This window comes from Oncorhynchus mykiss, chromosome 13, assembly GCF_057628025.1.
Source record: "Oncorhynchus mykiss isolate SJ-2025 chromosome 13, ASM5762802v1, whole genome shotgun sequence".
NCBI lineage: Eukaryota > Metazoa > Chordata > Actinopteri > Salmoniformes > Salmonidae > Oncorhynchus > Oncorhynchus mykiss.
In genome coordinates, this window is record NC_143034.1 from 76,338,177 (window position 1) to 76,364,737 (window position 26,561).

Below are 26,561 nucleotides of genomic sequence, written 5' to 3' on the forward strand. Positions count from 1 at the left end.
ATTGAACGCGTGTCACCTCTTTCCTCCGGTTCTTTGGTAAAATCGTTACACAAACCACATGCACGTACACAGACACTCACACACTGACACAATCACAATGTTCCACGCTGAGGTCATTTCCTGTGTATGTTGCTTGTTGACATTATGTTGGGTTCATTTGTCAGTTGAGCAATTTCATTTCTGTTTAAAACTTCCTAAAGAATGCAAACAGGAGTAGTCATTTTTATTAATAGCACAACTACTGATAACACACTACACAAATATGTCCTTTGTAAAATATTGTTCTTCTCCTAGTTTCAAACCGCTCTCACGACCCCCAATAACAGACGTCTCTAGGGGTGTATTAGTGTTTCTATGCTGTGGTACTACGACATGTATCACGAAGGTCTATACAGTCCGAACCACTCTATGATCTACGTGTGTGTTGTGTTCAAAGTGTGTGTACTGTTTGTCAATGTCTCGAAGGGCTAATAATACACTTCCTGTATTAAATGCATTGATGTACTTACACAGGCCTCTATGGGCCTGTATTATATGTGAACATCTGGGTGAACCTGGGGGCGTACTCATCAGGAACCAATCGGATCGAAACAGGGCGGGACCTTCGTGAACTCGTCCAATAAAGACGAGCTTTCATTATGCACTGATCTGTAAGCGGTTGAGCTGTGGAAGCAAATTGTTCATAAGCATCAGGGATAATTATTTCTATAAAACAGAGTCTAACGTTATAAAACAGAGTCTAACAACGTTATAAAACAGTCTAACGTTATAAAACAGAGTAACGTTATAAAACAGAGTCTAACAACGTTATAAAACAAAGTCTAACAACGTTATAAAACAGAGTCTAACAACGTTATAAAACAGTCTAACAATGCTATAAAACAGAGTCTAACAACGCTATAAAACAGTCTAACGTTATAAAACAGAGTCTAACAACGCTATAAAACAGTCTAACGTTATAAAACAGAGTCTAACAACGCTATAAAACAGAGTCTAACAACGCTATAAAACAGTCTAACGTTATAAAACAGAGTAACGTTATAAAACAGAGTAATGTTATAAAACAGAGTCTAACAACGCTATAAAACAGTCTAACGTTATAAAACAGAGTAACGTTATAAAACAGTCTAACAACGCTATAAAACAGTCTAACGTTATAAAACAGAGTAACGTTATAAAACAGTCTAACAACGCTATAAAACAGTCTAACAACGTTATAAAACAGAGTCTAACATTATAAAACAGAGTCTAACGTTATAAAACAGTCTAACAACGTTATAAAACAGAGTCTAACAACGTTATAAAACAGAGTCTAACAACGTTATAAAACAGAGTCTAACAACGTTATAAAACAGAGTCTAACAACGCTATAAAACAGAGTCTAACACTATAAAACAGTCTAACATTATAAAACAGTCTAACACTATAAAACAGAGTCTAACGTTATAAAACAGAGTCTAACACTATAAAACAGTCTAACATTATAAAACAGTCTAACACTATAAAACAGAGTCTAACGTTATAAAACAGTCTAACAACATAAAACAGAGTTTGACTGCTGAAGCCACATGCTCATCAATGAAAACTGTAGTGACACAAGTGTACAAGGACTTATTCATTTATTTACACAATTTTAAAATACACAAATACAGTGGCATTACAAATGATGAGCAAAACTGACGACAAGACTTCCCATGACTCAGTGAGTGATGCATTGTGGGAACCAACGCAAGGTTTCCGGAGTCCGTCCCCACGTAGATATGCAAACACAAAACAAGAAGGAAATAAAAAGAGAGAGAAGGGAAAGACGTGACATACCCAGAGAGAAACGAGAGATCCCACGTAAAGAACTGTACTTAACACAAGTGTACCTTGATCGTCATTACCCACAATCCCACACTGAAGAGAATGAGGTGGGAGGTTCTTTTTTTTTAAGACCATCAGCCGGTCGGTTCGAGGGTTTAAAACTAACTTACCCAAAACTACAATGGAGTGAAGCATTCAACCCCCCCCCCATACACTACCTTCATCATCATCATCATACTACACACAGTGGCTAATACAGAGCTGGAGGTAGAACTTAACCCTAACCACAGATCTAGGATCAGGTTATCCAACTAACTCCTAACCTTAACCATTAGGAGGAAAACAAATACATCTGATCCTGGAACTGCTACCAGCTCCTAATGCAGACATGATATTTCACCGTTGAGTACTAGGTACATCCTATATACATGACAACAGAAGACAGACGCACTAAACTAGTCTGGTCTCAGATCTGGTTGGACTCTCTTGCCAACTCCTTGTCACTCATTATAATGCACTGAGTGATAAAGTTGACAAGTCAGCACAAACTGATCCAGGAACAGGCTACCACTAAACCCCCTTTATCCCAGACTACAGAAAAGGCCTACAGCACCCTGAGGCAGTACTACACTGAATGATGTGACCAGTGGGTTGGCCCTCGTCCTGAACTAACCAATAGGACAACCAGAAGAGAGAGAAACGTAGCATTGGTCGATAGTCTCCTGTACATCCACCAAACCGAACTTTGCCCTCTGGCAATTATCAGATCACTTTTTTTTCTCAGAAACGTAGTTTCATTACGGTAAAAACATTTTAAAATATTGATTGATAACAAAATAAAAAATCAAAAGTTTGAGATTGTGGTGGATTGAAAGCATAGGTTGAAATAGGCATTTTAAAGCAGACCCCCCCCCCCCCCCAACGCACATTTAACTGACCAACAAGTTCAACAACAAAAATAACTGCTACATGAGTGTGGAGACGGGTGATTCACAGCTTTCAGCCCCAGGACACCAACAGCAGAAGAGGAAGAGGAGGCTGAAGAGAGACGAGGTGATGGAGAAACAGACTGACTAGCAGAGAAGACATCAGCAACCCCCCCCCCATCCCACCCCATCCCATCACTATGGACAAACAACCAGTCCTTATTTAAAACTGTCACACACACACACAGTCACTATAAGCTTCAGAACAGTAGAGGATTTGCTTTCTCCCAGTCCCCTTTAAAAACAACAGAGAGGGACACGTCTCCAACAGCACCCTATCCCCTATTCAGTCCACAAGCATGTAGCTCCACCCACATCGGCTGAACACGTGTATGTGACCAATAGAATGGACCAGAGCCCAGTAGGGAGTAGGGTGGTGTTTGGGACCCTCTAAACAAACCCGCTGTCCAGTTGGAGAATAGTACTCTCTTTCTCTGCATTGCATTGTGGGGATTAAGAGTCTTTTGAGGACACGAAAATGGAACCCAGGCCATCTCCCGCTGCACAAACAAGACCTCTCTCACATGACCTTCAGAGTTTCAATTAGGGGTTATTCATTCAATATGACTTCCATCGTCTCTCTTTAAAAACAGAAAACACACTTGACTTTTCACTTAAGACACGATTTATGATTGGCATGAGTCCGTTGATATTCGGCAACCGTGTAAAAACAGCAACACACACAGTCAGTGTAGTCAGAACAGAACACTGCCAGTACAAACAACGTTTAATCAACTTCACCTAAAATACAAACAGAGGAAAAGTCAAGTAAATAAAGTAAAAAAAAACAACAGGAAAGAGAAACAAGCTGATGGGTTTTATCAGGACAGCAACTCTGGAGGAGAACTGTCTGGCTGGGAGGAGCATCTGGTCCATCAGAAGTGATGGAGTAGGAGAGAGAAGTGATGGAGGAGGAGAGAGAAGTGATGGAGGAGGAGAGAGAAGTGATGGAGGAGGAGAGAGAAGTGATGGAGGAGGAGAGAGAGGGAGAGAAGTGATGGAGGAGGAGAGAGAAGTGATGGAGTAGGAGAGAGAAGTGATGGAGGAGGAGAGAGGGAGAGAAGTGATGGAGGACAGAGGGAGAGAAGTGATGGAGGACAGAGGGAGAGAAGTGATGGAGGAGGAGAGAGCGAGAGAAGTGATGGAGTAGGAGAGAGAAGTGATGGAGTAGGAGAGAGAAGTGATGGAGTAGGAGAGAGAAGTGATGGAGTAGGAGAGAGAAGTGATGGAGTAGGAGAGAGAAGTGATGGAGTAGGAGAGAGAAGTGATGGAGGAGGAGAGAGAAGTGATGGAGGAGGAGAGAGAAGTGATGGAGGAGGAGAGAGGGAGAGAAGTGATGGAGGACAGAGGGAGAGAAGTGATGGAGGACAGAGGGAGAGAAGTGATGGAGGAGAGAGGGAGAGAAGTGATGGAGGAGGAGAGAGGGAGAGAAGTGATGGAGGAGGAGAGAGAGGGAGAGAAGTGATGGAGGATGAGGTGTGTAACGGGCGTTAAGCAGGTCTGTGTGCCCCATGTCAGTGTCCTCGCTGGGGTTCACGAAAGCAGAGGGGTGGGGGGGGGGGGGCAGTGACTGTTCTGGGTGTGCCAGGGGCAACAAAGTCCCTCCTTCCCCCCTCTCTTGTTTCTCCTCCTCCTCCTCCATCCCCGTCTCATCTCCTCCTCTTCCATCCCCGATGAGCACGGCTGAACGCTCTCTGAGTCGTGTGTGTGTGTGTGTGAGAGAGTGTGTGTGTCATCCACCCTGTTACAACAGCATGAGCTTGTTACTTAGCAGAGATCAGCTGATGTCAAAGAGGCAGAGCATCAGTCTGTGTGTTTTGATTGGCTGGTTGGATGGATGGAGTTGCTAGCGGATGACGAGGTCCTTGTCCTGCCTTTTGATTGGTTGATTGTGTAAGAGTCCAGGCATCTGATGGGTTGACTGGTTGTTTCAGTAAGCGTCCTCCAGGTATTGAAGTGTGTGTTGGTGTGTGGTATGGTGTGTGTGTTGGTGTGTGGTATGGTTAGGGCCGTGCATGGTTTAACCCTCCAGGGTGGTGATGGGGGCAGAGGGACTCATCGAGGGGCTGCTGACTGGAGGCCACTGGGGGTGACACGAGAGAGAGCCTGGAGACGACAGAGAGGGCAGAGAGACAGAGACAGAGAAGTTAGTACAGTAGCCATAGATAGTGACATTACACGTTAGAAAAGGGGACTTGGAGGGATTTAAGAGGTTGAACACAACACACGGAGGGAGGGAGGGAGGGAGGGACAGCCCTCAAATATTACAGTCTATAGTCTACAAACATCCAGGTTATAGAGCCAGCGAGCCAGCAAGCCAGCCAGCCAGGCTCCGTAAGAAGCATCTCAAGGTCCTGGAGTGGCCTAGCCAGTCTCCAGACCTGAACCCAATAGAAAATCTTTGGAGGGAGCTGAAAGTCCGTATTGCCCAGCGACAGCCCCGAAACCTGAAGGATCTGGAGAAGGTCTGTATGGAGGAGTGGGCCAAAATCCCTGCTGCAGTGTGTGCAAACCTGGTCAAGAACTACAGGAAACGTATGATCTCTGTAATTGCAAACAAAGGTTTCTGAACCAAATATTAAGTTCTGCTTTTCTGACGTATCAAATACTTGTCATGCAATAAAATGCAAATTAATTACTTAAAAATCATAATGTGATTTTCTGAATTTTTGTTTTAGATTCCGTCTCTCACAGTTGAAGTGTACCTATGATAAAAATTACAGACCTCTACATTCTTTGTTAGTAGGAAAACCTGCAAAATCGTCAGTGTATCAAATACTTGTTCTCCCCACTGTATATGGGGCAGCAGCCTCTAATGTGCAGGGTTACATAACAGGGTGGAAGCCGGCTAGTGATGGCTATTTAACAGTCTGATGACCTTTAACAGTCTGATGACCTTTAACAGTCTGATGACCTTTAACAGTCTGATGACCTTTAACAGTCTGATGACCTTTAACAGTCTGATGACCTTTAACAGTCTGATGACCTTTAACAGTCTGATGACCTTTAACAGTCTGATGACCTTGAGATAGAAGCTGCTGTCGGGCATTTTTACAAATATTTTAACCAAATTCTTATTTACAACGACGGCCGACCCCCCGGCCAAACCCGGACGATGCTGGGACAATTGTGCGCCGCCCTATGGGACTCCCAATCACAGCCGGTTACGATACAACCTGGAATCAAACCAGAGTGCCTGTAGTGAGGCCTCAAGCACTGAGAAGCAGTGCCTTAGACCGCTGCGCCACTCGGGAGACCACTAGGGCAGATGTGCTTCTAGCTCCTAAGCAGCAATAACATCTACTAAATAGGTGTATGGACCAATAACATCTGTTAAATATGGACCAATAACATCTGTTAAACATGTGACCAATAACATCTGTTAAATATGTGTATGGACCAATAACATCTGTTAAATATGTGACCAATAACATCTGTTAAATATGGACCAATAACATCTGTTAAATATGTGACCAATAACATCTACTAAATAGGTGTATGGACCAATAACATCTGTTAAATATGGACCAATAACATCTGTTAAACATGTGACCAATAACATCTGCTAAATATGTGTATGGACCAATAACATCTGTTAAATATGTGACCAATAACATCTGTTAAATATGGACCAATAACATCTGTTAAATATGTGACCAATAACATCTGCTAAATATGTGTATGGACCAATAACATCTATTAAATATGTGACCAATAACATCTGTTAAATATGTGACCAATAACATCTGTTAAATATGTGACCAATAACATCTGTTAAATATGTGACCAATAACATCTGTTAAATATGTGACCAATAACATCTGCTAAATATGTGACCAATAACATCTGTTAAATATGTGTATGGACCAATAACATCTGTTAAATATGTGTATGTGACCAATAACATCTATTAAATATGTGTATGTGACCAATAACATCTATTAAATATGTATATGTGACCAATAACATCTATTAAATATGTATATGTGACCAATACCATCTGCTAACCATGTGTATGGACCAATAACATCTGCTAACCATGTGTATGGACCAATAACATCTGTTAAACATGTGACCAATAACATCTACTAAACATGTGACCAATAACATCTGCTAAATATGTGACCAATAACATCTACTAAATATGTGACCAATAACATCTGTTAAATATGTGACCAATAACATCTGTTAAATATGTGACCAATAACATCTGTTAAATATGTGACCAATAACATCTGTTAACCATGTGTATGGACCAATAACATCTGTTAACCATGTGTATGTGACCAATAACATCTGTTAACCATGTGTATGGACCAATAACATCTGTTAACCATGTGTATGGACCAATAACATCTGCTAAATATGTGTATGTGACCAATAACATGTGATTTGATAATCAACAGGATTGTGGAGAGGACTGAGGCTGGGCTGTAATGTGGCCTCCCTCCACTAGAGGGCGAGAAGGGGCCACGAGTGACAGAGAACAAAAGAACCAAAACAGACACTGTTGTCACGTACATCATGGTCTTTCTATAAGCTGACTGAAGGATGTATTAACGTGACTAGAGGACAGTGATTATGACTCTAGACAGGAAGAGAGTCGAACTGAACATCCAGTGGAGTGGCAGGGTAGCCTAGTGGTTAGAGGCAGGGTAGCCTAGTGGTTAGAGGCAGGGTAGCCTAGTGGTTAGAGGCAGGGTAGCCTAGTGGTTAGAGGCAGGGTAGCCTAGTGGTTAGAGGCAGGGTAGCCTAGTGGTTAGAGGCAGGGTAGCCTAGTGGTTAGAGCGTTGGGCCAGAAACTGAAAGGTTGCTAGATTGAATCCCCCGAGCTGACAAGGTAAATATCTGTCCTTCTGTCCCTGAACAGGCAGTTAACCCACTGTTCCTAGACCAGTTAACCCACTGTTCCTAGACCAGTTAACCCCCTGTTCCTAGACCAGTTAACCCCCTGTTCCTAGACCAGTTAACCCCCTGTTCCTAGACCAGTTAACCCACTGTTCCTAGACCAGTTAACCCACTGTTCCTAGACCAGTTAACCCACTGTTCCTAGACCAGTTAACCCACTGTTCCTAGACCAGTTAACCCATTGTTCCTAGACCAGTTAACCCACTGTTCCTAGACCAGTTAACCCACTGTTCCTAGACCAGTTAACCCACTGTTCCTAGGCCAGTTAACCCACTTTTCCTAGACCAGTTAACCCACTGTTCCTAGGCCAGTTAACCCACTGTTCCTAGACCAGTTAACCCACTGTTCCTAGACCAGTTAACCCACTGTTCCTAGACCAGTTAACCCACTGTTCCTAGACCAGTTAACCCACTGTTCCTAGACCAGTTAACCCACTGTTCCTAGACCAGTTAACCCACTGTTCCTAGGTAAATAAAGGTAAAATATATATGTTTAAATGCTTAGGGTGTTTGCTGTATTCAGTCCATTCCAGGAGGGCAGGTTGCACACACACTCTCTCTTTAGTTTGAGAACATCAAACTGAAATGAGAGTTTGGATGAGGGTGTTTGGATGAGGGTGTTTGGATGAGGGTGTTTGGATGCAGCAGGTGGATTATAGTTAATGCATTATTTCTGTATAAACGCAGTCAGGCATTTGGCAGTGGCTGTTACATACAGAAACCCAAGCAGAGAACTTACAGAAACCCAAGCAGAGAACTTACAGAAACCCAAGCAGAGAACTTACAGAAACCCAAGCAGAGAATTTACAGAAACCCCAGCCATCTCAGAGAACTTACAGAAACCCAAACAGAGAACTTACAGAAACCCAAGCAGAGAACTTACAGAAACCCCAGCCATCTCAGAGAACTTACAGAAACCCAAACAGAGAACTTACAGAAACCCAAGCAGATAACTTACAGAACCCCCAGCCATCTCAGAGAACTTACAGAAACCCAAACAGAGAACTTACAGAAACCCAAGCAGAGAACTTACAGAAACCCCAGCCATCTCAGAGAACTTACAGAAACCCAAACAGAGAACTTACAGAAACCCAAGCAGATAACTTACAGAAACCCCAGCCATCTCAGAGAACTTACAGAAACCCAAACAGAGAACTTACAGAAACCCAAGCAGAGAACTTACAGAAACCCCAGCCATCTCAGAGAACTTACAGAAACCCAAACAGAGAACTTACAGAAACCCAAGCAGAGAACTTACAGAAACCCAAGCAGATAACTTACAGAAACCCCAGCCATCTCAGAGAACTTACAGAAACCCAAACAGAGAACTTACAGAAACCCAAGCAGAGAACTTACAGAAACCCAAGCAGATAACTTACAGAAACCCCAGCCATCTCAGAGAACTTACAGAAACCCAAACAGAGAACTTACAGAAACCCAAGCAGAGAACTTACAGAAACCCCAGCCATCTCAGAGAACTTACAGAAACCCAAACAGAGAACTTACAGAAACCCAAGCAGAGAACTTACAGAAACCCAAGCAGATAACTTACAGAAACCCCAGCCATCTCAGAGAACTTACAGAAACCCAAACAGAGAACTTACAGAAACCCAAGCAGAGAACTTACAGAAACCCAAGCAGATAACTTACAGAAACCCCAGCCATCTCAGAGAACTTACAGAAACCCAAACAGAGAACTTACAGAAAACATTAAAGTGGAAGAAAAATTATAACTTGTATTTTTATTTTTTATTAAATGGAAAACAACACACTAATATATACCGATTAGATAAGTATTCAACCTCCTGAGTGTTGGAATCACCTCTGGCAGTGACCTGGGAGCAGGCGATAGAGACTGTTGGGAGTATTTCTGGGTGAGTCTCTAAGAGCTTTCCACACCTGGATTCTACAATATTCGCACATTATTCTTTCTAAAATTCTTCAAGCTCTGTCAAGTTGGTTGTTGATCATTGCTCGACAGCTATTTTCAAGTCTTGCCATTAGATGTTCAAGCTGATTTAAGTCAAAACTGTAACTCGGCCACTCAGGAACAGTCAATGTCGTCTTGGTAAGCACCTCCAGTGTAAATTTGGCCTTGTGTTTTAGGTCACTGTCCTGCTGAAAGGTGAATTCATCTCTCAGTGTCTGTTGGAAAGCAGACTGAACCAGGTTTTCCTCTAGCATTTTGCCTGTGTTTACCTCCATTCTGTTTATTTTAATCCTTAACTTCCTAGTCTTAGGCCGATGACGAGCATACCCATAGCATGACGCAGACACCACTACGCTTGAAAATACAAAGAGCGGTACTCAGAGATGTGTTGGACTGGATTTGCCCCAAACATAAGGGTTTTGTATTCAGGATAGAAAATGTATTGTGTATAAATCAGTGACAATATCTACAGGTAATCCATTTTAAATTCAGGATGTGATAACATATGGATCAAGTCAAGGGCTGTGAATATCTTCTGAAGGCACTGAGTATGGACCATGGGAAGAATATTGTCCATCTAGTATATGAGATGTGTCTCAATCTGTCCACTACAGAGGGTGAATGGAAGAGCTTAAACCAAACACTACCTAACAGAGGGTATTGTCTGGGTCACTGAAGGTCTACCTTAAAACTTATGTTATATAGCCCATATCATACAGTCTTGTAAGGTCATAAGGTGAACCAGACCTAGTTACGGAGGGCTGAGGTCAAGTACAGGGGTTAGGAACTATTTTACAAGGGCATGAGGGTTCAGAGATGGTTAGAAATCCTTGTTCTAGAGAACTTGAATTCCTATTAATTGGGGAATGCGGAACATGGAAAGAATGTGGAACTGAATCTGTGGATAGAACTTCATCTCTTCTTTATTACATCACCAAGAGTTCCAGAACGGAATGTTTCTGGTCCTCCAGAACCGGAGATTCCAGAGTGGAGCCTTACGGGGGTGTATCTACTATGGCCTACTCTGGATCTCTGACTGTAAAACACCTCGTCACCTGTCTGATTCTTTCAGGTTCAGTTCAGATGAAGGAGAGGAGACATGGGGATCAAGTCACTTTAGACCTGAGTCATACTATATATAGACTCGGCTAGAGACTATTGAGATGTGACCTGTTTCTATAGGGGGGTTAGGGTGAGGTTGGGAGCTGACAGTCTAAAGAAGGTATGGTACCAGTGTGGCTATCAAGACGTAGCCTAACCCATAGATATTACTATAGGGGGGGGGGGGGGGGTTCAATAGTTTTTAGACTATCAAGACGTAGCCTAACCCATAGATATTTATATAGGGGGGGGGGAGACGTAGCCTAAAGGCGTCAGCATGCTTCCATCCATCTGGAGCCTAGTTGAACTCAGCTGAACCCAACGAGTGTGCTCACATACTCCCCTAAAAAAAATCCTTTGCTTGAATTAAAAAATAAAAAAAAGAAGAAGAGAAAGAAAGCGTCAATAGTACTGTTTGTCCATCTCGAGACGCCGTAGCCAGATTTCTGTCATAAATTGAAGTTTTTTTTTTTTTTGCCAAGGAGTTCTTAGTCGCGTACCTTCACATCTAAGATCGGCGGAGTATTTCTCAATGAAAGAAATGTGCATGAAAAGAACACGAGTCCCCTCTCTCTCTCGCTCTCAACAAACACTTCATTGAAGAATCCCTAGTGTGGACCAGAAGCCCGCGGACGCCTTCAGCCTATAGATATCTCTCCAGGGAGGGGATTAGTGTTGAAGGGACACCTACACTCTTACCTAACATTACTGTGTCCAAAATGGCACCCTTCCCCCCCTATATTATAGTGCACTACTTCCCGACCACTACCTCTATAGGGCCTGGTCAAAAGTAGTGCACGACATAGTGAACAGGGTGCCATTTGGGATACCAGCGGTGACTCACCAGCCGTTCACACCAGGATGTGACGAGCTGCTACTTTCTCAGATGACGATGGAAGGAAATGCTATTCTGAGTTGGTGAGAGGAGGAGGAGGAGGAGGAGACAACCGAGTGTGAGGTAAAACAACACTACAACTTGGCTAATAGCACATCACCTACAGGTGTTTTCCAAATGGGATCCTATTCCACATACGGTACGTTCAGGAAGTATTCAGACACCTTCCCCCCTTTATACACATTTTGTTACGTTACTCTTATTCTAAAATGGATTAAATTAAATGTTTTCTTCATCAATCTACCCATTAATGACGAAGACACAAATACAAAAAAAACAGAAATACCTTATTTACATAAGTATTCAGATTCGAAATTGAGCTCAGGTGCATCCTGTTTCCATTGATCATCCTTTAGATGTTTCTACAAGTTCAATTGATTGAACATGATTTGGAAAGGCACACACCTGTCTATATAAAAAGGTCCCACAGTTGACAGTGCATGTCAGAGCAAAAACCCAGCCATGAGGTAGAAGGAATTGTCCGTAGCGCTCCGAGACAGGATTGTGTCGAGACACAGTTCTGGGGAAGGGTACCAAAATATTTCTGCAGCATTGAAGGTCCCCATGAACACAGTGGCCTCCATCATTCTTAAATGGAAGAAGTTTGGAACCACAAAGACTAGAGCTGGACGCCCATCCAAACTGAGCAATCGGGGGAGAAGGGCCTTGGTCAGGGAGATGACCAAGAACCCAATGATCACTCTGACAGAGCTCCAGAGGTCCTCTGTGGAGATGGGAGAACCTTCTAGAAGGACAACCATCTCTGTAGCACTCCACCAATCAGGCTATTATGGTAGAGTGGCCAGACGGAAGCCACTCCTCAGTAAAAGGCACATGACAGCCCGCTTAGAGTTTGCCAAAAGGCACCTAAAGGACTCTCAGACCACAAAAAAACAAGATTCTTTGATCTGATGAAACCAAGATTGAACTCTTTGGCCTGAATGCCAAGCTTCACATCTGGAGGAAACCTGTCACCTGTTTTTTTCTCTCCTGCAGCCATTCCACTGCTTATTCACAGAGTTTCAGAGCCGATCTCTGAGCCGATCTCTGAGCCGATCTCTGAGCCGATCTCTGAGCCTCACCCAGAACTTTAGTTTATTGCAATTCTACACATTTTGCCATGTTCTTATGCCATCTGAGTGACTGAAACATACGGAACTAAAGTGTTTTAATTTCTGATTCTCCCCGAATGTCTAGTTTTTATATTGGTGATTGTTAGTTCTCAAAGACGATCTCATGTTAAATATATATCAGTCAGTTATCTTTTCTACACACTTCACATCTGGTTTTAGTCCTTTAAGTTGAATTTATTGTCTTCTTCAGCGGTGGCCCGCCACTGCTAAAAATGAATATAGGGGAAACACTGACACCCTGCAACATTACAGCCATGTTTTTATGACGCCAGTGAAAAGGTTTCACATTCCTGTGTGACTGTTTGTGGACGCCCTGCGGCGTTCATCGTTAAAGTGTCATCAGCGAGAGTTGAAAAGGAATGAAGAACAATTAAAACAAGGCTAGAAACATGGCGACGTTTTCAGACCTGTGAGAAGTGTGTGTGTGTCTAGCCTGAGGTGGACATACAGGGTGTTGTGTGTGTCTAACCTGTGAGGTGGACATACAGGGTGTTGTGTGTGTGTCTAACCTGTGAGGTAGACATACAGGGTGTTGTGTGTGTGTCTAACCTGTGAGGTGGACATACAGGGTGTTGTGTGTGTGGTGTGTCTAACCTGTGAGGTGGACATACAGGGTGTTGTGTGTGTCTAACCTGTGAGGTGGACATACAGGGTGTTGTGTGTGTGGTGTGTCTAACCTGTGAGGTGGACATTCAGGGTGTTGTGTGTGTCTAACCTGTGAGGTGGACATACAGGGTGTTGTGTGTGTCTAACCTGTGAGGTGGACATACAGGGTGTTGTGTGTGTGGTGTGTCTAACCTGTGAGGTGTACATACAGGGTGTTGTGTGTGTCTAACCTGTGAGGTGGACATACAGGGTGTTGTGTGTGTGTCTAACCTGTGAGGTGGACATACAGGGTGTTGTGTGTGTGTCTAACCTGTGAGGTGGACATACAGGGTGTTGTGTGTGTCTAACCTGTGAGGTGTGGACATACAGGGTGTTGTGTGTGTGGTGTGTCTAACCTGTGAGGTGGACATACAGGGTGTTGTGTGTGTCTAACCTGTGAGGTGGACATACAGGGTGTTGTGTGTGTCTAACCTGTGAGGTGGACATACAGGGTGTTGTGTGTGTCTAACCTGTGAGGTGGACATGCGTGAGTCCTGTCGTCCAGTCAGGTCTGAGGAGGAGATGTTGACAGGAGCTCCACGGTGAAGACGCATGCTGACCTTCCTCTCTCGCTCCATACCTGGGATAGAGGACAGACACCTGGGGTTAGAGAGAGAGACCTCCATACCTGGGGTTAGAGAGAGACTCCTCCATACCTGGGGTAGAGGACAGATACCTGGGGTTAGAGAGAGACTCCTCCATACCTGGGGTAGAGGACAGATACCTGGGGTTAGAGAGAGAGAGACCTCCATACCTGGGGTTAGAGAGAGAGACCTCCATACCTGGGGTAGAGGACAGATACCTGGGGTTAGAGAGAGAGAGACCTCCATACCTGGGGTAGAGGACAGATACCTGGGGTTAGAGAGAGACCTCCATACCTGGGGTTAGAGAGAGAGACCTCCATACCTGGGGTAGAGGACAGATACCTGGGGTTAGAGAGAGACCTCCATACCTGGGGTAGAGGACAGATACCTGGGGTTAGAGAGAGACCTCCATACCTGGGGTTAGAGAGAGGCCTCCATACCTGGGGTAGAGGACAGATACCTGGGGTTAGAGAGAGAGAGACCTCCATACCTGGGATAGAGGACAGATACCTGGGGTTAGAGAGAGAGAGACCTCCATACCTGGGGTTAGAGAGAGAGACCTCCATACCTGGGGTAGAGGACAGATACCTCGGGTTAGAGAGAGAGACCTCCATACCTGGGGTAGAGGACAGATACCTGGGGTTAGAGAGAGAGAGACCTCCATGCCTAGGATAGAGGACAGATACCTGGGGTTAGAGAGAGAGACCTCCATACCTGGGGTAGAGGACAGATACCTGGGGTTAGAGAGAGAGAGACCTCCATACCTGGGATAGAGGACAGATACCTGGGGTTAGAGAGAGAGAGACCTCCATGCCTGGGATAGAGGACAGATACCTGGGGTTAGAGAGAGAGAGACCTCCATACCTGGGGTAGAGGACAGATACCTGGGGTTAGAGAGAGAGACCTCCATACCTGGGGTTAGAGAGAGAGACCTCCATACCTGGGGTTAGAGAGAGAGACCTCCATACCTGGGGTTAGAGAGAGAGACCTCCATACCTGGGGTAGAGAGAGAGAGACCTCCATACCTGGGGTAGAGGACAGATACCTGGGGTTAGAGAGAGAGAGACCTCCATACCTGGGATAGAGGACAGATACCTGGGGTTAGAGAGAGAGACCTCCATACCTGGGGTAGAGGACAGATACCTGGGGTTAGAGAGAGAGACCTCCATACCTGGGGTAGAGGACAGATACCTGGGGTTAGAGAGAGAGACCTCCATACCTGGGGTAGAGAGAGAGAGACCTCCATACCTGGGGTTAGAGGACAGATACCTGGGGTTAGAGAGAGAGACCTCCATACCTGGGGTAGAGAGAGAGACTCCTCCATACCTGGGATAGAGGACAGATACCTGGTGATCAACCTTTATTTAACCAGTTCAGTGTTTTCACTAACCTGTGTGTGAGGGGTGTGTGAGGTGTGTGTGTTTTCACTAACCTGTGTTTGAGGTGTGTGTGTGTTTTCACTAACCTGTGTTTGAGGTGTGTGTGTGTTTTCACTAACCTGTGTGTGAGGTGTGTGTGTGTTTTCACTAACCTGTGTGTGAGGTGTGTGTGTGTTTTCACTAACCTGTGTTTGAGGTGTGTGTGTGTTTTCACTAACCTGTGTTTGAGGTGTGTGTGTGTTTTCACTAACCTGTGTGTGAGGTGTGTGTGTGTTTTCACTAACCTGTGTGTGAGGTGTGTGTGAGGGGTGTGTGGGATTTCACTAACCTGTGTGTGAGGTGGGTGTGAGGGGTGCGGGTGCGGCTGCGTCCTGTGCTCCTCTGGGTCGTCCGGAGGCGGAGGGGATCCCCCTGGTCCCTGCAGGGGCCCTGGCCTGTCCCTGTCTCAGTCTGTCCTCACCAGCTCTCCTCTCCCTCTCTGCATCCTCCGCTGCCCTGTTGGCGCCCTGGACACACAGATACACACATCACCATGGAGACAACGGTCCCACCTCTTCACTATCACAACATCACCATGGAGACAACGGTCACACTGTCCCACCTCTTCACTATCACAACAACACCATGGAGACAACAGTCACACTGTCCCACCTCCCAACCCTTCACTATCACAACAACACCATGGAGACAACGGTCACACACTGTACCACCTCTTCACTATCACAACAACACCATGGAGACAACAGTCACACTGTCCCACCTCCCAACCCTTCACTATCACAACAACACCATGGAGACAACGGTCACACTGTACCACCTCTTCACTATCACAACATCACCATGGAGACAACGGTCACACTGTACCACCTCTTCACTATCACAACAACACCATGGAGACAACAGTCACACTGTCCCACCTCCCAACCCTTCACTATCACAACAACACCATGGAGACAACGGTCACACACTGTACCACCTCTTCACTATCACAACATCGCCATGGAGACAACGGTCACACACTGTCCCACCTCTTCACTATCACAACAACACCATGGAGACAACGGTCACACACTGTCCCACCTCTTCACTATCACAACAACACCATGGAGACAACAGTCACACTGTCCCACCTCTTCACTATCACAACAACACCATGGAGACAACGGTCACACTGTCCCACCTCTTCACTATCACAACAACACCATGGAGACAACAGTCACACTGTCCCACCTCTTCACTATCACAACACCATGGAGACAACAGTCACACTGTCCCACCTCCCAACCCTTCACTATCACAACAACACCATGGAGACAACAGTCCCACTATCCCACCTCCCAACCCGTCACTATCACAACAACACCATGGAGACAACAGTCACACTGTCCCACCTCTTCACTATCACAACAACACCATGGAGACAACAGTCACACTGTCCCACCTCTTCACTATCACAACACCACCATGGAGACAACGGTCACACTGTCCCACCTCTTCACTATCACAACACCATGGAGACAACAGTCACACCTCCCAACCCTTCACTATCACAACAACACCATGGAGACAACAGTCACACTGTCCCACCTCTTCACTATCACAACAACACCATGGAGACAACAGTCACACCTCCCAACCCTTCACTATCACAACAACACCATGGAGACAACAGTCACACCCCCCAACCCTTCACTATCACAACAACACCATGGGATCTTATTGACCAGGAATTTGCTCAATCAGCATTCAAAATGGCTGCCGTTGCCAGGGACACCACTGCTATTCGTAGACCAACAAAATGGCCACCGTGGACATTCCATTACTATGTCTCAATTACCTCTCCTTCCTCCCAAAGTGTGCACTGGTTCACATCACTGACTTGAAGAAATACAGTGGAACCTCCCACTAGCCCATGTCTCCACCAATCCCAATCTCCACGCTTTCCAGATTTGTGGGAAGTAGTGAACAAGTGTACACTTCAGGAGAAAGGAGATATTGTGGGAAGTAGTGAACGAGTGTACACTTCAGGAGAAAGGAGATATTGTGGAAGTAGTGAACGAGTGTACACTTCAGGAGAAAGGAGATACTGTGGGAAGTAGTGAACGAGTGTACACTTCAGGAGAAAGGAGATACTGTGATGAAAAGACTCCAGTCCCGGGGTCAATGTAACGAAGGGGATGACTCAGACGTTAGCAGAGAGACGTTACTCACAAACTTGAGCATGTTCCAGTCGAAGACGTAGTCGTAGGAGAAGCCCTGTCTGTGGAACAGGTTCCTGAACAGCTGTCTGAGGTACGAGTAGTCGGGCTTGTCATCGAACCGCAGAGAACGGCAGAAGTTCAGGTACGTGGCAAACTCCGCTGAGAGGAGAAAGGAGAGGATGGGTCAAGATACAGCTCTGTAATTATTATACAACTGGACGTGGTAAACTCCGCTGAGAGGAGAAAGGAGAGGATGGGTCAAGATACAGCTCTGTAATTATTATACAACTGGACGTGGTAAACTCCGCTGGGAGGAGAAAGGAGAGGATGGGTCAAGATACAGCTCTGTAATTATTATACAACTGGACGTGGTAAACTCCGCTGAGAGGAGAAAGGAGAGGATGGGTCAAGATACAGCTCTGTAATTATTATACAACTGGACGTGGTAAACTCCGCTGAGAGGAGAAAGGAGAGGATGGGTCAAGATACAGCTCTGTAATTATTATACAACTGGACGTGGTAAACTCCGCTGAGAGGAGAAAGGAGAGGATGGGTCAAGATACAGCTCTGTAATTATTATACAACTGGACATGGTAAACTCCGCTGAGAGGAGAAAGGAGAGGATGGGTCAAGATACAGCTCTGTAATTATTATACAACTGGACGTGGTAAACTCCGCTGAGAGGAGAAAGGAGAGGATGGGTCAAGATACAGCTCTGTAATTATTATACAACTGGACATGGTAAACTCCGCTGGGAGGAGGAAGGAGAGGATGGGTCAAGATACAGCTCTGTAATTATTATACAACTGGACGTGGTAAACTCCGCTGAGAGGAGAAAGGAGAGGATGGGTCAAGATACAGCTCTGTAATTATTATACAACTGGACGTGGTAAACTCCGCTGAGAGGAGAAAGGAGAGGATGGGTCAAGATACAGCTCTGTAATTATTATACAACTGGACGTGGTAAACTCCGCTGAGAGGAGAAAGGAGAGGATGGGTCAAGATACAGCTCTGTAATTATTATACAACTGGACGTGGTAAACTCCGCTGAGAGGAGAAAGGAGAGGATGGGTCAAGATACAGCTCTGTAATTATTATACAACTGGACGTGGTAAACTCCGCTGAGAGGAGAAAGGAGAGGATGGGTCAAGATACAGCTCTGTAATTATTATACAACTGGACGTGGTAAACTCCGCTGGGAGGAGAGGATGGGTCAAGATACAGCTCTGTAATTATTATACAACTGGACGTGGTAAACTCCGCTGAGAGGAGAAAGGAGAGGATGGGTCAAGATACAGCTCTGTAATTATTATACAACTGGACGTGGTAAACTCCGCTGAGAGGAGAAAGGAGAGGATGGGTCAAGATACAGCTCTGTAATTATTATACAACTGGACGTGGTAAACTCCGCTGGGAGGAGAGGATGGGTCAAGATACAGCTCTGTAATTATTATACAACTGGACGTGGTAAACTCCGCTGGGAGGAGAGGATGGGTCAAGATACAGCTCTGTAATTATTATACAACTGGACGTGGTAAACTCCGCTGGGAGGAGAAAGGAGAGGATGGGTCAAGATACAGCTCTGTAATTATTATACAACTGGACGTGGTAAACTCCGCTGGGAGGAGAAAGGAGAGGATGGGTCAAGATACAGCTCTGTAATTATTATACAACTGGACGTGGTAAACTCCGCTGGGAGGAGAGGATGGGTCAAGATACAGCTCTGTAATTATTATACAACTGGACGTGGTAAACTCCGCTGGGAGGAGAAAGGAGAGGATGGGTCAAGATACAGCTCTGTAATTATTATACAACTGGACATGGTAAACTCTGCTGGGAGGAGAGGATGGGTCAAGATACAGCTCTTTTTATACATCCAGTTGTATAATATATATATATATATGTGGAATAAAATGCCTGAATGTGAATCCTCTAGTCTCCAAGACAACAAGACATACACTACAAACAGATCTGAATCTGATCAGCTTTCTTCCTGGTTAGGTCACATGCTCAGGATAAACTCCTAACCATCACACTTTGGACCACAGAAGAGCTATCCACTTTCAAAGACCGGGAGTGGAAATTCTATATGTACAAGGATCTACTATGTAAAAAACAACCTGTTTTTGACTTCAGAAAACCCCATCAACTTCCAGCCACAGACAGGTCTTTCAACTACTCACATGGATATCCTTTACACAGGACCTCGATGGGGGTAGACATCTTCTTCTCACTGATGCGTTCGTACTTCTGTCTCTTGGTGGCAGCCTTCAGGCCCTGCCAGGGCAGACTGCCCAGGTTGAAGTACATCAGGACATAGCCAAGAGACTCCAGGTCATCACGACGAGACTGCTCTGTAGAGGAGAGAAAAGAGAGAGAGAAGAGAGAGAGAGAAGAGGAGCGAGAGCGAGAGAGCGAGAAGAGAGGGAGAGAGAAGAGAGAAAGAGAGAAAGAGAGAAAGAGAGAAAGAGAGAAAGAGAGAAGAGGGAGCGAGAGAGAAGAGAGAGAGAGAAAAGAGAGGGAGAGAGAGAGAAGAGAGCGAGAGGGTCAGGGTGTTTCTGTTGTGTACCTGTTAACTGGTGTGTGTAAGTAGTGTATGTGTTTGTTTACATCTCATTCCAAAATCATGGCTATTCATATGGAGTTGGTCCCCCCCTTTCCTGCTATAACAGCCTCCACTCTTCTGGGAAGGCTTCCCACTAGATGTTGGAACATTGCTGCAGGGAATTGCTTCCATTCAGCCACAAGTGCATTAGTGAGGTCGGGCACTGATATGTTAGGCGATTGGGCCTGGCTCACAGTCGGCGTTCCAATTAATCCCAGAGGTGTTCGATGGGGTTGAGGTCAGGGCTCTGTGCAGGCCAGTCAAGTTCTTCCACACCAATCTACAAACCATTTCTGTATGGACCTGGCTTTGTGTAGGAGTGCATTGTCATGCTGAAACAGGAAAGGGCCTTCCCCAAACTGTTCCCACAAAGCTGGAAGCACAGAATCATCTAGAATGTAACTGTATGCTGTAGAGTTAAGATTTCCCTACACTGTAACTAAGGGGCCGAGCCCGAACCATGAAAAACAGCCCAAGACCATTATTCCTCCTCCACCAAACTTTACAGTTGGCACTATGCATTGGGGCAGATAGCGTTCTCCTGGCATCCGAAAAACCTAGATTAATCCGTCGGATTGCCAGATGGTGCAGCGTGATTCATCACGCCAGAGAATGCTCCAGAGTACAACATCTTCAGCTGACGCATGGCACTGCGCATGGTGATCTTAGGTTTGTGTGCGGCTGCTCGGCCATGGAAACTAATTTCACGAAGCTCCCGACGAACAGTTCTTGTGCTGACGTTGCTTCCAGAGGTAGTTTGGAACTCGGAAGTGTTCTGTTCTGTGAGCTTGTGTGGCCTACCTTCACGGTTGAGCCATTGTGGCTCCTAGACGTTTCCACTTCACAATAACAGCACTTACAGTTGACCGGGGCAGCTGTAGCAGGTCAGATATTTGACGAACTGACTTGTTGGCAAGGTGGCATCCTATGACGGTGCCACTTTGAAAGTCACTGAGCTATTCTACTGCCAATGTTTGTCTATGGAGATTGCATGGCTGTGTGCTCGATTTTATACAACTGTCAGCAAAGGGTGTGGCTGAAATAGCCAAATCCACTAATTTGAAGGGGTGTCCACATACTTTTGTACATATAGTGTATATATCCTACCAATTCCCAGGTGTGTGTTGATGGATGCGTAGCGCGCGGTGCCGGTCAGGTTCTTGTTCTCGCGGTAGGGGATGTGCTGGTGTGTGCGGGCGTCGCGGTACTTCTTGGCCAGGCCAAAGTCGATGATGTACACCAGGTTGCCCTTCTTGCCCAGGCCCATCAGGAAGTTGTCTGGCTTCACGTCTCTGTGGATGAAGTTCTTAGAGTGGATGTACTCTATACGGCTGATCTGGAGAAGAGAGAGGTTGATCAATAACAGCTAGTCTGATCTGGAGAGGAGAGAGGTTGATCAATAACAGCTAGTCTAATCTGGAGAGGAGAGAGGTTGATCAATAACAGCTAGTCTGATCTGGACAGGAGAGAGGTTGATCAATAACAGCTAGTCTGATCTGGAGAGGACAGCAGAGAGCTTGATCAATAACAGCTAGCCTGATCTGGAGAGAGGTTGATCAATAACAGCTAGTCTGATCTGGAGAGGACAGCAGAGAGCTTGATCAATAACAGCTAGTCTGATCTGGAGAGGACAGCAGAGAGCTTGATCAATAACAGCTAGTCTGATCTGGAGAGGACATCAGAGAGGTTGATCAATAACAGCTAGTCTGATCTGGAGAGGAGAGAGCTTGATCAATAACAGCTAGTCTGATCTGGAGAGGAGAGAGGTTGATCAATAACAGCTAGTCTGATCTGGAGAGGAGAGAGCTTGATCAATAACAGCTAGTCTGATCTGGAGAGGAGAGAGGTTGATCAATAACAGCTAGTCTGATCTGGAGAGGAGAGAGGTTGATCAATAACAGCTAGTCTGATCTGGAGAGGAGAGAGCTTGATCAATAACAGCTAGTCTGATCTGGAGAGGAGAGAGGTTGATCAATAACAGCTAGTCTGATCTGGAGAGGAGAGAGGTTGATCAATAACAGCTAGTCTGATCTGGAGAGGAGAGAGGTTGATCAATAACAGCTAGTCTGATCTGGAGAGGAGAGAGCTTGATCAATAACAGCTAGTCTGACCTGGAGAGGAGAGAGCTTGATGAATAACAGCTAGTCTGATCTGGAGAGGAGAGAGCTTGATCAATAACAGCTAGTCTGATCTGGACCGGTGGCGTTAGCATAATCAATAATGCACATAGAACGTGGATATACATGATGGGTGTCAATGGTAAAAAATTTAAACACCTGGAGGACACCTGGTAGTATAAACACCTGGTAGTATAAACACCTGGTAGTCTAAACACCTGGTAGTCTAAACACCTGGTAGTCTAAACACCTGGAGGACACCTGGTAGTATAAACACCTGGTAGTCTAAACACCTGGTAGTATAAACACCTGGTAGTATAAACACCTGGTAGTCTAAACACCTGGTAGTCTAAACACCTGGTAGTATAAACACCTGGTAGTATAAACACCTGGAGGACACCTGGTAGTATAAACACCTGGTAGTCTAAACACCTGGAGGACACCTGGTAGTATAAACACCTGGTAGTATAAACACCTGGTAGTCTAAACACCTGGAGGACACCTGGTAGTATAAACGCCTGGTAGTCTAAACACCTGGTAGTCTAAACACCTGGAGGACACCTGGTAGTATAAACACCTGGTCGTATAAACACCTGGTAGTCTAAACACCTGGAGGACACCTGGTAGTATAAACGCCTGGTAGTATAAACACCTGCAGGACACCTGGTAGTCTAAACACTGCAGCACTACTGTTGCAAAAAATGAAGAAGAAGCGATTGCTAATCGGGACGTGATCTTTCCTTTTCAAGATGATTCCATTCGTATCTAGATCCAGGCCAGGGGTTTCTCCATACGTATCTAGATCCAGGCCAGGGGTTTCTCCATACGTATCTAGATCCAGGGCAGGGGTTTCTCCATACGTATCTAGATCCAGGCCAGGGGTTTCTCCATACGTATCTAGATCCAGGCCAGGGGTTTCTCCATACGTATCTAGATCCAGGCCAGGGGTTTCTCCATACGTATCTAGATCCAGGGCAGGGGTTTCTCCATACGTATCTAGATCCAGGCCAGGGGTTTCTCCATACGTATCTAGATCCAGGCCAGGGGTTTCTCCATACGTATCTAGATCCAGGCCAGGGGTTTCTCCATACGTATCTAGATCCAGGCCAGGGGTTTCTCCATACGTATCTAGATCCAGGCCAGGGGTTTCTCCATACGTATCTAGATCCAGGCCAGGGGTTTCTCCATACGTATCTAGATCCAGGGCAGGGGTTTCTCCATACGTATCTAGATCCAGGCCAGGGGTTTCTCCATACTCATCTCAGCATTAGAAACCCCTGGACGGGTAGAAATGACAACGGTCCTATATATTTACATTACATCTGTTTTGGTAGTTTTGCTTGAAACAAGGAGACAGGACAGCGACCTCACTGCCTGGTTGAAGCAGGAGAAGAAGAGAAGCTCTGAGAGTCAGAACTTCCAAACGGTCTAAACCATTCCATTATGAGACGGGGGATGAAATTCAAAGTTGTGCTATATAGATCTCCCCCTCTAATTGATAGTGTGGTGGTAGATGCCCGGGTTCCCTTATTGGAAGCATCCTACATACACCATAAGACATTGCAGGGTGTAGTTGGACTCAGCTACAGATATCACCTGGAGTTGTTTGGCATGCTAAATGACTAGCAGATCAATTTTTAATTTTCATTTTACCTTTATTTTACTAGACAAGTCAGTTTAGAACAAATTCTTATTTTCAATGACGGCCTAGGAGCAGTGGGTTAACTGGCCTAGGAACAGTCGGTTAACTGGCCTAGGAACAGTGGGTTAACTGCCTGTTCCGGGGCAGAACGACAGATTTGTACCTTGTCAGCTCGGGGGTTGAACTTGCAACCTTCAGGTTACTAGTCCAACGCTCTAACCACTAGGCTACCCTGTCGCCCCGATGACGGTCAACACGGTTCCACGCAGTTACACACTGAAGAACAGGACGCAGCCGTTGGCACAAAAGACGAGAGGGATTTTTCCCAGAAGGTAGAAAGAACGTAACAACATGAGTCATAAAATGTGACTGAACCATCGGTTCGGAAACGTTTTTTTAAAACCGCTTCTCCGATCGACGCTTAAACATTTGAAATCGATGGGTGTGGGTGAATCGTCCCTAACTGCTAAGTGACGGTCAACAGTTTTAGCTGGCTAACTGTGACACCACTGTACTGTCAACGTAGATGGACCAACGGACAGTCAATAGAATGAATGGCTTTCTGATCCAGGCCCATCTGACTGGTTCAACAGTGGGATCTGTGTGTTGTGTCTATGTACTGGCATGTGGAACTGAAACACACTACAATGTGAATGTTGTTTAAAATGGGTGTAAATTTGTAAAGTGTTTTGTCTGTAATGTGTTTTTGGTCATGGGTCTGACCCCTGACCCCTGTAAGACCTGCTGTCTCCACTGGTGTCGGCTAGTAGGGGATCTTAATCAATCAAAAACAGGACGGGGGGAAACTAACAAGGAGAAGGAGGAAGACCCACATTCGGCAATGCAAACCTGACACACACCCGACACACACCCGACACACACCTGACACACACCTGACACACAATGCAAATAGAATCGTGAAGCCAACAAGGAGGTGTTTCTACATCAGCCTGAGGGGCTGCATGGTCACAGTGGGACAAGGCTTCCTAACATTCACAATGGAGGCAGAGTTAAGAGATGGCCAGTGTCATTCAGGATGGGAGTGTTGGCCAGTGTCATTCAGGATGGGAGTGTTGGCCAGTGTCATTCAGGATGGGGGTGTTGGCCAGTGTCATTCAGGATGGGGGTGTTGGCCAGTGTCATTCAGGATGGGGGTGTTGGCCAGTGTCATTCAGGATGGGGGTGTTGGCCGGTGTCATTCAGGATGGGGTTGTTGGCCAGTGTCATTCAGGATGGGGGTGTTGGCCAGTGTCATTCAGGATGGGGGTGTTGGCCAGTGTCATTCAGGATGGGGGTGTTGGCCAGTGTCATTCAGAATGGGGGTGTTGGCCAGTGTCATTCAGGATGGGGGTAGCCCCCGTTATAGTGGCCTCCTGAAGGTGGTCCCATACCCCCAGGTTGGCACGCGCCCTGCCTCGGTACACACACACACGCCAGTCTCTCACCATCTGGTCAGCCAGCAGCAGGACAGTCTTGAGGGAGAACTTGCGGGAGCAGAAGTTGAACAGGTCCTCCAGACTGGGTCCTAACAGCTCCATCACCATCACGTTGTAGTCGCCTTCCGCCCCACACCACTTTATCGTTGGGATACCCACTGTAGAGAGAGAGGTAGAGAGAGAGAGAGAGAGGTAGAGAGAGAGAGAGAGAGAGAGAGAGAGAGAGACAAACAGAGACAGACAGACAGAGATAAACAGAGAGAGAGAGAGAGACAGAGAGGGAGAGAGAGAGACGTTAGTCATGTTAAAGTAACCATGTGTTTAATCATACACCCATTGATACCCACTGTAGGGGGAAAGAGTTAAATTCATATTTAGGAGAGAAAAAAATATTATTATTCATGTATTATAATGTCTCTAGAAAGTTTGACATTACAGCAAATGACGTTGAGTAGCATTTAGCACCGAGAGGGAGGAGTTAGGAGCTGAAACCAGGAACTAGCCCCAAATTATATCCTATCATAGCCCTGGTATTGGGGCCAGGATGATACCACGATGGCAGTAGAACATCGCTACAGCCTATCGCAGCGTGGAGATGGTTGACAACATACTATAGCTGGTGAAGAATGTAACACACATACAGAAGCTCAAGGTGACCTCTACACAGATCTGAGGAGAGGAGGATGACAGAGGGAGGAGGAGGAGGAGGGGAGGACATTTGATTCAGTTCAGGCTGAGATTAGATGCAATAAAAACAAAATCACAAGAGGTCAGCTCATATTAACCTAGTGTCTATCATCAGAGGGAGGTCAGCTCATATTAACCTAGTGTCTATCATCAGAGGGAGGTCAGCTCATATTAACCTAGTGTCTATCATCAGAGGGAGGTCAGCTCATATTAACCTAGTGTCTATCATCAGAGGGAGGTCAGCTCATATTAACCTAGTGTACATCTACCTGACTGTCATCAGAGGGAGGTCAGCTCATATTAACCTAGTGTCTATCTACCTGACTGTCATCAGAGAGAGAGGTCAGCTCATATTAACCTAGTGTCTATCTACCTGACTGTCATCAGAGGGAGGTCAGCTCATATTAACCTAGTGTCTATCTACCTGACTGTCATCAGAGGGAGGTCAGCTCATATTAACCTAGTGTACATCTACCTGACTGTCATCAGAGAGAGAGGTCAGCTCAT

General features: G+C 45.6%; 1 protein-coding gene and 1 long non-coding RNA gene across 3 annotated transcripts in view; both read right to left on the reverse strand.

Moving 5' to 3' along the window:
* Positions 1–1,602: 1,602 nt before the first annotated feature.
* Positions 1,603–26,561, reverse strand: part of csnk1da (casein kinase 1, delta a) — a 61,701-nt gene continuing 36,742 nt past the window's right edge. For both annotated transcript variants that reach the window (XM_090197727.1, XM_090197728.1), the window contains 7 exons: positions 25,377–25,525; positions 21,280–21,508; positions 19,751–19,921; positions 17,578–17,726; positions 15,695–15,872; positions 13,874–13,983; positions 1,603–4,898 (listed from right to left, as the gene is read on the reverse strand). In XM_090197727.1, coding sequence (XP_090053853.1) covers positions 4,848–4,898; positions 13,874–13,983; positions 15,695–15,872; positions 17,578–17,726; positions 19,751–19,921; positions 21,280–21,508; positions 25,377–25,525 — 1,037 coding nt within the window. In that variant the 3' untranslated portion in view covers positions 1,603–4,847. The remainder of the gene's footprint in view (positions 4,899–13,873; positions 13,984–15,694; positions 15,873–17,577; positions 17,727–19,750; positions 19,922–21,279; positions 21,509–25,376; positions 25,526–26,561) is intronic.
* LOC149979017 (uncharacterized) lies at positions 15,880–17,565 on the reverse strand. The gene is made up of 3 exons (XR_016486131.1): positions 16,996–17,565; positions 16,897–16,953; positions 15,880–16,807 (listed from the first exon to the last, which is right to left on the reverse strand). It is a non-coding gene; the product is annotated as an uncharacterized LOC149979017 (long non-coding RNA).